The sequence below is a fragment of the Pelodiscus sinensis genome, chromosome 13 (assembly GCF_049634645.1).
Source record: "Pelodiscus sinensis isolate JC-2024 chromosome 13, ASM4963464v1, whole genome shotgun sequence".
NCBI lineage: Eukaryota > Metazoa > Chordata > Testudines > Trionychidae > Pelodiscus > Pelodiscus sinensis.
In genome coordinates, this window is record NC_134723.1 from 26538670 (window position 1) to 26551071 (window position 12402).

The window sequence follows — 12402 nt, forward strand, 5'->3', positions numbered from 1 at the left end:
CCCAGAAGAAGGAGCCACAGAAGACTACCTGCATATGCATATGATGACTCACACAGATTTTGCATATGCATAAGATGATAGATTTGCATGAGAGGGGTGTTGTTATAAATCAAAGGTATCTTGCAGAAGAACCCTGGGTTTTTGTCATCTTAACATCGGAGCACGGATCCAGATATGCAGAAGCCTGGCTCCGCCTCTCCCCCATGTATCTCACCTGGCCAGTTCAGTTAGGGGGAGCAACTATTGGTAACAAGAAGAAGGAGTGTGCTCTTTTGGGCGTGGGTGTGTGTAATATATCATATGCATATGATAAGTGTTGATTGCTATACCCAGGGCTTGACAAACCCTGGCGAGAGCTACTCGCCAGCACTGCGCATGCACCAGACTGGCACTGCGCATGCGTGAAGAGCCGGTGAATGGGGCTCACGGAGTGACCGGCTGAAATCTACTTGCCATGTACAAGTAGATTCAGTGGTTTGTTGAGCCCTGGCTATACCTATTACCAATATATGTGGCGTTCTGCCTTATCTCCCTGAAAAGAGCCAGTGCAGTACTTTTAAGTACAACACAGAGACTCTTCCTCAGAGCAACCCAGGAAGAGATCTCACTCAAGTAAAGGTGAATCCCCTTCAAAAAAACAGGGGCAAGCACCCAAAATACCCCCTGCGCTGACCTTGACCAGGGCTCTGGACAGGGATGTACCAGGACCATCAGGCACCGACAGCTCCTGAGGTTCCAAGGACCTTACCAAGATGGGTTCCAGGGCTCCAGAGAAGTCTGTCTAAATCAGTGCCCCACCAGCACCATCCAAACCCGTCTCGGTGCCAGCAAAGGCCGAATCAGCCTCTGCTGAGGCAGAATCGGCACTGAAGAAAGCCAAGTCTCATTCGTCACCGTTGGTACCTATGCCACCTCTAGCACTGAAGAGGCACAAACATGCGAAACTGACAGCCTCCCATCCAGCACTGCCAATTGCTGCGATAACATCCTCCAGGCTGCCACCAACATTGGTGACCCAGCACTGCTCCCTCTTATTACTACGGAGCAGCTCAGAGTAACTTCAGTGCCCACAACACCGTTGTTCGGCACCGACGGTACACTCATGTCAGGCAAGTTCACGCTTTCCACTCCTGCAGGGTCGATATCGCCACTCTTGAGTGATGAGGATGATGAGCCCTTGATCTGTACCCAGACCACTCCTCTTCAGAGCACCTGCAGCAGCAGCAACAGTCACCACTGCAATGGCAACCACCTCAATGGCTGCCTCCTCCTGTGCCACTACCAGCCAACTGGTACCTCTGGGTACTATACTGAGCGCAGCAGCCACAACCATCTCCATCCACACCATGTAGGGTCACCACCTTGCCCTCCCTGGACATGTGAAATTACCAGGAGGAAGATGAGCCAGCCTCAAGTGATGAGGACTCTTCTGTGTTTTCTCATCCTCCAAAGCACATATCATTGTCCTTCCCAATGATATTTTGATGCTCCCTCCTTCCACAGTGAGAGATCTCTCAATCATTCCAGGAGCTATACAAGAGGGTGGCTGATGTTCTGGAGGTCTGCCTAGTGAGTCTCCCCAAAACTCATAAACTAAGCAGTATCTTACATGCCTCCCCATCTGCCAAGTTGGCCCTACCAATGGACTCAGTGCTTATGGATCCTGCCAAGGTGATCTGAGAGACACGAGCAACAGTCCCACTGGTCTGCAAAAGATGTGACCGTAAATACTGTATTGCACCACAGGATGCCAATTTCTTGTTTTCCCACCCGTCCCCTAATTCTTTAGTTATAGACCCAGTTAACCAGAGGGGGAAACAGAGTGCAGTGAGAACCATACCCTATGTCAAGAAGTGGAAGTATCTAGACCTAATGGGCAGGAAAGCGTACTCCTCTGCACCTTTACAGCTCTTCATATCTGATTATACTGCAGTGCTTGCGAAATGTACATATCATCAGGGCTTGACAAATAATGCAATCTACTCGCCCATGGCGAGTAGATTGCGAGCCGGATTCGGGCGATCTGAGCATGCGCAGAACGCCGGACAGCGCGGCTGGTGAGTGGGGCTCGTTGTGGTTCGGCGAGCCCTGCATATCATATTATGGAGCAACTATCACATTTTATTGACAGTTTTCTCAATGACAAAAAGGAACAGTTCAGGGCCAGTATAAGCGAGGGCACCCTGATTTCTCTCTCAGCATTGCAGGCTGCATTAGATGCATCCAACACTGCATCTCGGTCCATTGTGACGGCTGTTGTGATGAAGTTAACATGGCTTCATCTTTCCAGTTTTCCTCATGAAGTACAGCCCATGGTTGAAGACCTTCCTTTCCAGGGCTCCAAATTGTTTGCAGACACCACCAACATGTCACTCCCAGGCCACATTAAAGACACTCGGTATCCATATCCCTGCATGAAAACACAAACAGGAAAGATATTTTACACAGTGCTACAAACCTTTGCCTTTTACTCAAACTCAGAGGGATTTCGACAATAAGAGGAGGCAACACCAAACGTGACAGAGGCAGACCCCTGACCAGCCCTCTACTCTCCAGCCTTCAAATTTGAGAAAACATTTTGATGGTCAGGTCAAGAGTCTGATGATACTTCTTCGCTTAAAGCAACCTCGTTCCTGTCAGTTATTTCGCCAGCATATAGTACCCTTCTATCATCCTCTGCCCATATGTTTGTCAGACATTTGCTCTTGACACTTATCCGTCCACTAGTTTCAGGCAACTTGTCCTGGCCACAGTCCAGAATACTGACTAGCCAAAGCACCCGCCTCCAATCATGGGTACTGCTCTATAGTCACTTAAGGTGTAGCACCCACAGGCGGGGGCGGGGGGGCTAGCCGGGCAGCTGCCCGGGGCGCCAAGCTATGGGGGTTGCCTGATGACAGCTGTAAGGGGCGCCGCGCACCCAGCTGTGCTGCACCCCTTAGAGCTGCCATCAGGTGCCATGCATCCAGGGCCGGGGGCCACACGGCGCCCCTTAGAGCTGCAGTCTGGTGCCTTGCACCCGATTGCAGTTGTAAGGAGCGCAGTGCACCGGGGGGGCGGGCCCACGCATGAACTGTGCGCCTGGAGGCGGAGCTGCACATGCGTCGCGCACCCGCTGTCCGGGACGCAGGTATGGCTCAAGCAAGCCCTGCCCACTGGGACACTCCTCAAAGAAGAAGAGAGGTTTACTCACCTTTTGCAGTAATGGAGGTTCCTCGAGATGGTTGTCCCTGTGGGTGCTTCAGCATCCACCCTTCCTCCCTTTTGCTTCAGACATCAGTCATTTCTTCTGGGGCAGGAAAGGAACAAAGGGAATGTGCTGTCTGCTCCGCATGCACAGCCTGCTGGAGGGCATCTCCAACTTGGCACACAGTGGTGCCCAAACACCTAAGGTGGGGTACCCACTGAGACAACCAACTTGAAGAATCTCTGTTACTGCAAAAGTGAGTAACCCTCTCTTACTGGGTATTGAAAGTAGGAATAAGAGATCCTCCGGAAAAGGGCTTTATTCTGGAGGATCACGCCAGTCGGGACGCTCTTTTCCGGCTTTTCCCCAAGCCGGAAAAAAAGCGGCGGCCATGTTTATTTAAATCCTGCGGGGGATATTTAAATCCCCCGCGGATTTCCCTATTCCAAAGTTAGAAATTAGCATGCCTCTTCCGAAGAAGGGGCCAGTGTAGACACAGCCATACTGTTTCCTAGTCAGATGTCTGCAACTTTAATTTATAAAAGATATAAATTCCTCCCCCTCTTTCTTCTGGTTTCAAAGCTTTTTTTCTGAGACTTATTTTTTCCAACTGCTTGCATAATCTAAATATTTTGCCTCAAATTCTGCTTTTGTTTACTTCTCCCAGTTTAATTATCAAGCTTGAAAATTCAGTTTTAATTACTTTCCATTAGTTACTTGGTTCAATACATTTTAGCATTTACGGAAATAGAAATGAATTCAACATCCTGCTAGGTGGCAGTAAGAAAAGGAGTATCAAGGACATGTAAAAAAAAAAAAAGCCCCCTTATCTTTTCCAAAAATATGTTTTAGGATTATGTCCACTCTGGTCGCTGTTCTTGTGGGTGTCACAACAATGCATAAAACAAATGTACCTGTGGGAGAATTAACTTCCCACATATTTTTCTCTCCTTCATATTTTAACCAGTGCCATGGTAATTTACATTACGAAAAGACACATCTTATTGGTGTTTTTGCTTGGAGGTAGAACGCTAATGATTCATAGCTGATGCATGAAATTAAATTTTCTTGGCTATAGTACAGAGCAAGTTATAAATATATGAACTCTTTTCTTCCTGAATACTTATTCTACTATGTATTTTAGAGAGTTTGTCTGTCTGTGTGTGTCTGTCTGTCTGTTCAAGAAATCCTTTTGACGGGGCATGGTCACAGAAGTCTCTTTGGGATTGTTCTCCAGTGCACTGATCATGCCCCCAGCCAGGACAGCTCCCAGTGGCCCCCTCTCACGCAGTGCAGGGCAGCTCGCAGTCTGGAGCTCCCAGGCTCTCAGCACCCTGGCCCCCAAGCAGGGCAAGTCTCAGCCCCCTCCGCCCCCAGTGCAGGGCTGCTCCCAGGCACCCAGCCACACCTTCCCCTGCAGTTGGGGACAATTCTGACTCAGGTTTGCCCAGTCGCTTGGCTAGGCCACAAGGGACAGGAGGGCAGCTGGCTCCTCCCCCCAGTTGATCCCACTGGGGCAGAGCTCTGCTTGCAGAATAGGGATTCTTGAACCCCAGCTCCAGTGTTTGTAACAGGCTTTATTTATTGTAACAGTCACTCCCATGTGACAGCCAGAAACTGCTCCAAATACGGAATAAGTTAGCAACCCACAGGCCAAGTGTGGATTGGAGGCCGTATCTCATGAGGAGCACGGGGAGTCCGGCTGGCAGGTTCGGGTAGGCTGGCTAGGATCCAGCCCACCAGCACCTGGATGGCGGACTCCAGCGGCCCCATGGCACTCTCTGGCTGGTATGAATGGAAGTACAGTCCTCAAAACTGACCTGTCTGATGGAATGGTGAAAGAGGGCTCAGGGACAGCAGGGGCTTAGGGAGCGTGTTATTTGCTGAAAACCAAAAATTGATTGCAAAATCCTGGTCAATCAGTTAACTTGTTAAACCTGAGTTTTAAATGGTTAACCGATTAAGCGGGCTGCTGATGCCAGCCCCTGCCCCACATGAGTGGAGTTGAAGCAGGAGCCTGCTGGCTTCAGTTCCCACCATCCCTCTCCTCCATACGAGGCTTCTGGCTGCCACTGCCGATTCCCCCAGAAGCTGTGCGTTTGGTGGGGCTTGCGCCTGCTTCCACCTTCCTTCTCCTAGCCCACTGACACTGGGGTTCTCCAGCCAGGGCTCCCCAGCCCCATGTGTTCTCCTGACTGGCTTCCACTCCTGGCCTCCCGGGCTTTATGATCTAACCCTGCCGGATCATGGATGTTGCGAGACCAGAAAGTTCTGGATTTGGGAGGTTCAACCTCTAGTAATATATAATTCAAAGGGAAAGGATGTATATTAAGTGGTTCAAGGTTTCCTTTAGCTATCTGTTTTCTGCATTTCCTTGTCCCCAACAAGTTATTACTTGTATTTAATTTATATGTGCCCAGTACAATATCATATGTTAGGAAGGTCACCTTGTTTTTTAGTTTGAATGCAAATATGAGGTTGGATTGATTTTTCTTTTTAATTAATGTCTCAGTATTTCCTTTTGACTAATAGGAATGTGAAGACTGAAGCAGAATGGATCCATCAGTGAAGGCAAGGTCCGTGGGAATCTCTGTGGAGGGGATGACATGCAATTCTTGTGTTGAAACCATTGAAAAATACATTGGGAAAATGAATGGAATTCATGATATCAAAGTAAGTAATTCTGTCAATCTTCTATGTGATACTTTGTTCTAATGGGGCAAGCCATGATAAAGATTGATCTGAAGTATGCAGCAGAGGAGGAAAGGACTTAAAAATACATACATTTTTCTAGCAACTGATGTCAGTTCATATAATTTTTTTCTAAAGCACCTTTTCCCTTATACTTGACTGAATTCAGCAATGGTAATGTATAGAAAACAGAGGAGAGAAAACAGTGTAAAGTCAAAAAGAAGAGAGCTGTTAGAAGTCAAACTACAGGGAAAGTGGTGGTGTTGTACTTTTAATTCTAGTATAATAGTAGTAATAACACTTAGCTCCTGCATAGACTTTCCATTAGATATCTCAGAACACCTTTACAAAGGAGATAAGCATTATTATTATCATTTTACAGATGGACAAACTGAAGCGAAGTGACTTTCCTAAGTTCTCCTAAATTCCTAAATGTTCTATCCAGTAGGCTACATTTTTGCCTTCCTGTGGCTGTTTTACCCTAAACCTCTTTAGGTCTTTTCTTTCATACTGGCCAGGGCAGTGAGGCAGCTTATCTCACCTGTGAAAGGAGGGTGTGTGTTGTGTTGGGTATGGAATCTCAAGCTAATTAATCATGGTGCCTTTCACCAGGAAAAGCAATGTTACTGCACGGTGGAACTTGAATGGGGAGGGGGAGGAATGCTAAGGAAAGGGGAGATTTTTGGTGGCCTTGCCAGGTTTTCAGAATTTCCTTTTCTTTCCCACTATGTTTATATGGGACTAAGAGATGGTATTAGCCGCTTTGTGCTCTTTGAAGGGAAAAAAGTAGCTGCTTTTATTCCTTACTAAGTTAATTATTACTATACAAAAGAGTTTTTAAAAGAAATTGAGCTTTTAGGAGAAGGAATGGATCTACTTTTAATCAAAACTTCATATGAATTTGACACGACTTTAATCTTCAGAGTTTCTGGCTCAAACAAAATACAGGACTATGTAGCACTTTAAAGACTCACAAGATGGTTTATTAGATGATGAGCTTTCATGGGCCAGACCCACTTCCTCAGAGCTCATCATCTAATAAACCATCTTGTTAGTCTTTAAAGTGCTACATAGTCCTGTATTTTGTTTCAGCTACACCAGACTAACACGGCTACATCTCTATCACTATGGCTCAAACAAGGAATCCAGCTCTTGTAATTTGGGCTATTCGGACGGGCAGGCGTGGGGGAAGAGAATCTACCTAACTTAAAACAAAAGTAATTGGAGAGTATTTTTAACCTCTTCTGTTCTAACCAATACATCCATTTTACAATATGTTTGTCAACAAATAAAGTGATTCTAGACTTATGACTTGTTTGGTGCCAGAAAGAATATTTAATTTTACCAGTTACAGCAACAGTATGCTGTTTAATCCTAACTCCTTGAAGCATAAGTGAAGTTTTCCCCTGAAAATTGAGGTTAACAGTCTACGGAAAGGAAATGATTCTGCATAATACAGTGTGCCCTGGGTTTCTGTAGGAAAGTATTTCCATCTTAACAGATATGATCTAGACAAACATTGGGCTTACCAGAACAATGGAGCCTATTTTTGGCTATAACTAGTTGTAATAGGCAGCTTTTTACCAGAGAGATGATGCACCCAGCTAGTACGAGTTACTTCTGCCTAATCTAAGAGTTGATACTGACTACAGAGATCTGTGAACATCAGTTATATTTACTCTAGTCTTGATCCTACTTTTGATCTGCATAGTGTGTTATCAGAATTTGAACTTGATTGATTCTAGTAACAAAAAACATTCACTAGCAAAATCAATCGTTAATTGTTTTTAGCAAAGGAGATGCTACTTTAATAGTAACATTGAACACATGAGATCAGACCAATTAATAAACCTCCACCAAGTGAAGTAAAATGAAGAATGAAATGAATGAGAAATACTATTTTAGTATCTTTCCCTTGGTGCCTTTGGACATTTGTCCTTTTGGAAACTGCAATTGAAAGGCTTGACCTTCTGAAATATAACATTTTATGGTTTAAATTTTTCTACCAAACTCCTAAAAATTTTACACAAAAGCCTATGCTAGGAATGATTCATGACTTCCCTGAAAATAACATTCTGTATAACCCTATTAGTAGCAAGTACACTGTGAAATGGTTGTTCAAGAGACAGGCATTAACCACTTTGTTTTGAAACAGTGGGTTAGAAATATTCTAATACAGCTCTTGCCAAACTATATTTGCCACAAAAAAAATTGTTGTGAATACAAGTTTAAGTGGAAGAGGTTTATAATGAAAATCAAGAAATCATACTTAATACCACGTTACAGAAACAGAACATTGAGTTAAGTGGACAGATTGGTTCTTCCTTTCGCTCAGGGGTAATCTCTGAATAATAAGGCAGTACAGTATTGTGTTTAAGGGTTATCAGATAGGTCAGCAAAGGAAACATATATTGGATGTCTAATGCAGCCACACAGATCTTTAATTTGGGTTATTTTGTCTCCAATTGTAAAAAAACCAGTAAACTACTGTGTCCTTATTATTCATTCTGCCAAATTGCATAATTGATGACAGAAAAGGAGAAAAGTAGTCATTAAAGTGATTACACTGATGTAATTTGATCACAGCAATGGTCTTCTAGTTGTATTTTGCCCAAGGAAAAGATAAAATTGGAAGATAATGTGTTGGGCCTATGGCTGGTATTGGTTTGCCCTTTTGGAAATTGAAATAATAATATTTGATTCCATGACAACTAGGAGCAAATTAAATTGGAGATATTTTTACCACATGATGTGAAAGGTTAATACCAGATTTGCAGTTTCACAGACTTCCTAAACTTAAAAAAAAAGGATCCTCCTCCCCTTTTTTTTAAATGGTTCTCATGTTGAATTATAAAGCTGTCTCCTTCAGTAGAATTTGATCCTCTCTATCCCTATTTGGTGCTAGCCCTCGGTGGTATCCCTCTTCAGAGGACTGAATCTTCTCTCTTATCTCAAATGTTGCTTCTGATAACACATTCTGCTCTGTCCATTTCTTTAATAAATAACCCATCTCTTCTTGACTATTTGACTTTTCCTCCTAGAATTGAAACTTCTCCTGACTTTCAGAACTCTGTCTGCAACAGCCACCATTTCTCCCTTACAGCCTTCTTCATCCCTGTGCTCCACCTAAACTTCTCATAACCATTCCTTTTTATCTGTCTTCTCATTCACAGTGTTCTGAAAACCCACCTGTTCTGTGAAGCATTCCAGCTATAATGATTTACTGTTCTGCATAGTATTCATTCATGTCTTTGGATTGCAAGCTCTTTGGATAGAGAGCTTGTTTACTTGGCGGAGTTTCTGTCATATTGCAGCAGGTACCATATTGCAGTGGTACTAGATAAATAGGAAAACCCCTTATAAAAATGTTTTTCCATACATGTATCTTTTCAGTTAGATTGTCCTTGTAACCAGTTCTATTCAGAACGCACGGACTTGCTTGGAATACAAGTAGGATGCAACAAAGTTGCTTGTTTCTTCTATTGTATGTTGCTCTAATAGTTGACATACAACTCTGGGCAGTAAGTAAACAAAAAGAATTTTTGTACTATCATTTCAGTTTTCAGTCTGTCCCCACTCAAAATCGTCTTTGAGTATATTATGCCATTTGTTGTTTATTTGTATTACAGTAGTGCCTCATAGTACTAGTTATTGTAAAAATGCAGAACAAAAAGAGGCCTATTCCATAGAGGAATTAAAAACCATATGAGGAACTGAAGGTTTCCTACACAGATAACAGTTTCCTCAATAAACTGTTTATGCAAACTTCCTCTTTTCATTTTAAATTATGACCTCAACTAGAAGATTTACCACACATTGGGGGGGGGGGGGGGGGGGGGGGGAGAAGGGGAGGTGAGACACACAGGTTTCCCTTTGGTGCTCTTCAGGCACAGCCCGCATTGCCCGGGGCCAAGGACCTGAGGGTAGTGGCTTACGGGTGGGAGGCCACTTATCTGGGCTGGTGGCAGGCAAGATGGTGAGCCCTGTACCCAGATGGCCACTCCCTTGGTACTGTGAATGCCCCCAGTGGTCAATCTGCAGTATAGCTGTCTCCTATGCTCCCTGCCCTCAGTGGTGATTGTAAGTACAGTGTCTCTCTGCTCGGTCCCCTCCCTTTCGATGTTATGGAAAACAATCAAATTCTGTGCACATCTCATTTTCCTGACACCACCAAACCCTGACGTTACTTTAAGTTAGGATAAGAGGAAGCTGCCTACCAAATTTGGTGGTCCTAGCTATTACCGATAAGGAGAAGTTCTTGAACAGAGACTTAGAGAGCAGCTCAGACAGGCACACACATCTGTAAAATATAGATAGTTAAACATGACATTACAAAATGTAGCAGATAAAATTAAAAAGAAAACACTGTGCTAATAATTTGTCCAGCACCGCTCTGGGCAGCTGCTAATTTTTTCCAGAAATATGTAATTTTTATGGCAAGGTTTACTGCTAAATACAGGCAGTCCCCGGGTTACATGGATCCGACTTATATCGGATCCCTACTTACAAACAGGGTGAGGCAACCCCCGCACTAGCTGCTTCCCCCCAGCAGACCAGGGAGATGCGAAGCTAGCGCCCCCCTCCCCCCCAAGCAGACCAGGGAGATGCGGAGCGGCTTTTCTCAGCAGACACCTCAGCTTGAGAATAAAGGACTGAGGGAAGTGAGGTGTGGGAGAATAAAACTGAGCTCTGGAGAAATGTTTGGCTAGAGTTTCCCCTACAATATGTACCAGTTCCGACTTACATACAAATTCAACTTAAGAACAAACCTACAGTCCCTATCTTGTACGTAACCCGGGGACTGCCTGTACATACCTAAGTAATAGGCATGAAAGGAGGAACATCCCTTAAATGCTGATGTTAGGGAAAGAGACATGCAGAGGAAACTACATTTTCAATACAAGCAAAGGTGAAATGTTACTCTCACAAATATGAAATTATGGAGTCTGTACAAATTCTAATAGAATAAGCTTGTTTTCAATAATTATAGGTCAATATCAGGAATTAGAAGATAGGGAGAATAATTAGACTATAAATATTTCTTGGCCTAGTGGTAAGAAATAATCCCACATTTTTGTGTAATTGTTAGATATTAGCAAGCAGGCCTTATGTATTTTTGCTTGTTATAATGTGAAGACAGGTTCAACCTCTATAGTCCAGACTTCCATAGTTCAGCAACATCTCTGATCTGGCATTCCCATGGGTGCACCCAGGCCGGAGTACTCTTGGAGGAAAAACTGGACCTCGTGCTCAGCGACTCCTACCCTGTCCTTCCAGAGTTTCTGGAGCACTGTAAATGAGAGGAGCATTGTAAATTATTACATTTTTCAAATTGAGTAAGCAAATATAATAAAAGTGAACAAATCTTGGTTTGTTTTAACATTTGTAGTTAGCACATTATGAAATTGTCTCAGTAACCTTTCAAAAGCGGCGAGGAGTCCTGTGGCACCTTATAGACTAACTGAAGTGTTGGAGCATAAGCTTTCGTGGGCAAAGACCCACTTCGTCAGATGCATGTAGTGGACATTTCCAAAGGTAGGGTATAAATATGCAGGCCAGAATCAGGGTGGAGATGACGAGGTGGATCCAATCAGGGAGGCCCACTTCTAGTAGCTGATCTGGAGGTGTGAATTCCAAGAGAGGAGAAGCTGCTTTCGTAGTTAGCGAGCCATTCACAGTCTTTGTTTAATCTTGAGTTGATTGTGTCAACTTGAAGATGAACTGTAGCTCAGCAGTTTCTCTTTGAAGTCTGGTCCTGAAGCTTTTTTGCTGCAGGATGGCTACCTTTAGATCTGCAATTGTGTGTCCAGGAAGAGTGAAGTGTTCCCCTACAGCAGGCATGTCCAAAGTCCGGCCCGGGGGCCAATTGCGGCCCGTGTTCCGGTTTAATACGGCCCCACAGGTAATTTGGCAATATCTATCTTTTATGGCCCCCAACGAATCCATATGTATTGAGATGAATACATTGTAAAATCTCAGTTAATGTCAGTTGGTCTAAATCAGTTATAAATATATTTGGACACAACATGTATACTTGGTGTTATGTTCCTGTTCATAATTTTTGAACTTAAAAGTTGACAGACAACCTTTATTACCAATAATATGTAATGTACTTTACAATGTTCCTGACATATATTTCAGCTTCCTGGATTTTTTTTCATCTGGCCTTCAGATATGAAAGGCAGAGTGATTTAACACCTGTTTAGATTTGTCATCCATGTGACGAAATGAAAAGTATGCTGTTTGCAATAAACTTTGCATAAAATAGTTAATTTGCATTTAATTTTAATGGTTCAAAGAATGTCAGGCAAAATGGTCGGCCCTCATGCATGTTCACTTCATCAAATCTGGCCCTCTTTGAAAAAAGTTTGGGCACCCCTGCCCTACAGGTTTTTGTATGTTGCCATTCCTAATATCTGATTTGTGTCCATTGATTCTTTTACGTAGGGACTGTCCAGTTTGGCCGATGTATATAGCAGTGGGGCATTGTTGGCACATGATGGCATATGTTACGTTAGTAGATG

General features: G+C 43.8%; 1 protein-coding gene across 2 annotated transcripts in view; it reads left to right on the forward strand.

Annotated features, from left to right (window-relative positions):
- ATP7A (ATPase copper transporting alpha) overlaps window positions 1-12402 on the forward strand; it is a 64448-nt gene that overhangs the window by 21128 nt on the left and 30918 nt on the right. For both annotated transcript variants that reach the window (XM_075940899.1, XM_075940900.1), the window contains exon 2: window positions 5720-5860. In XM_075940899.1, coding sequence (XP_075797014.1) covers window positions 5741-5860 — 120 coding nt within the window. In that variant the 5' untranslated portion in view covers window positions 5720-5740. The remainder of the gene's footprint in view (window positions 1-5719; window positions 5861-12402) is intronic.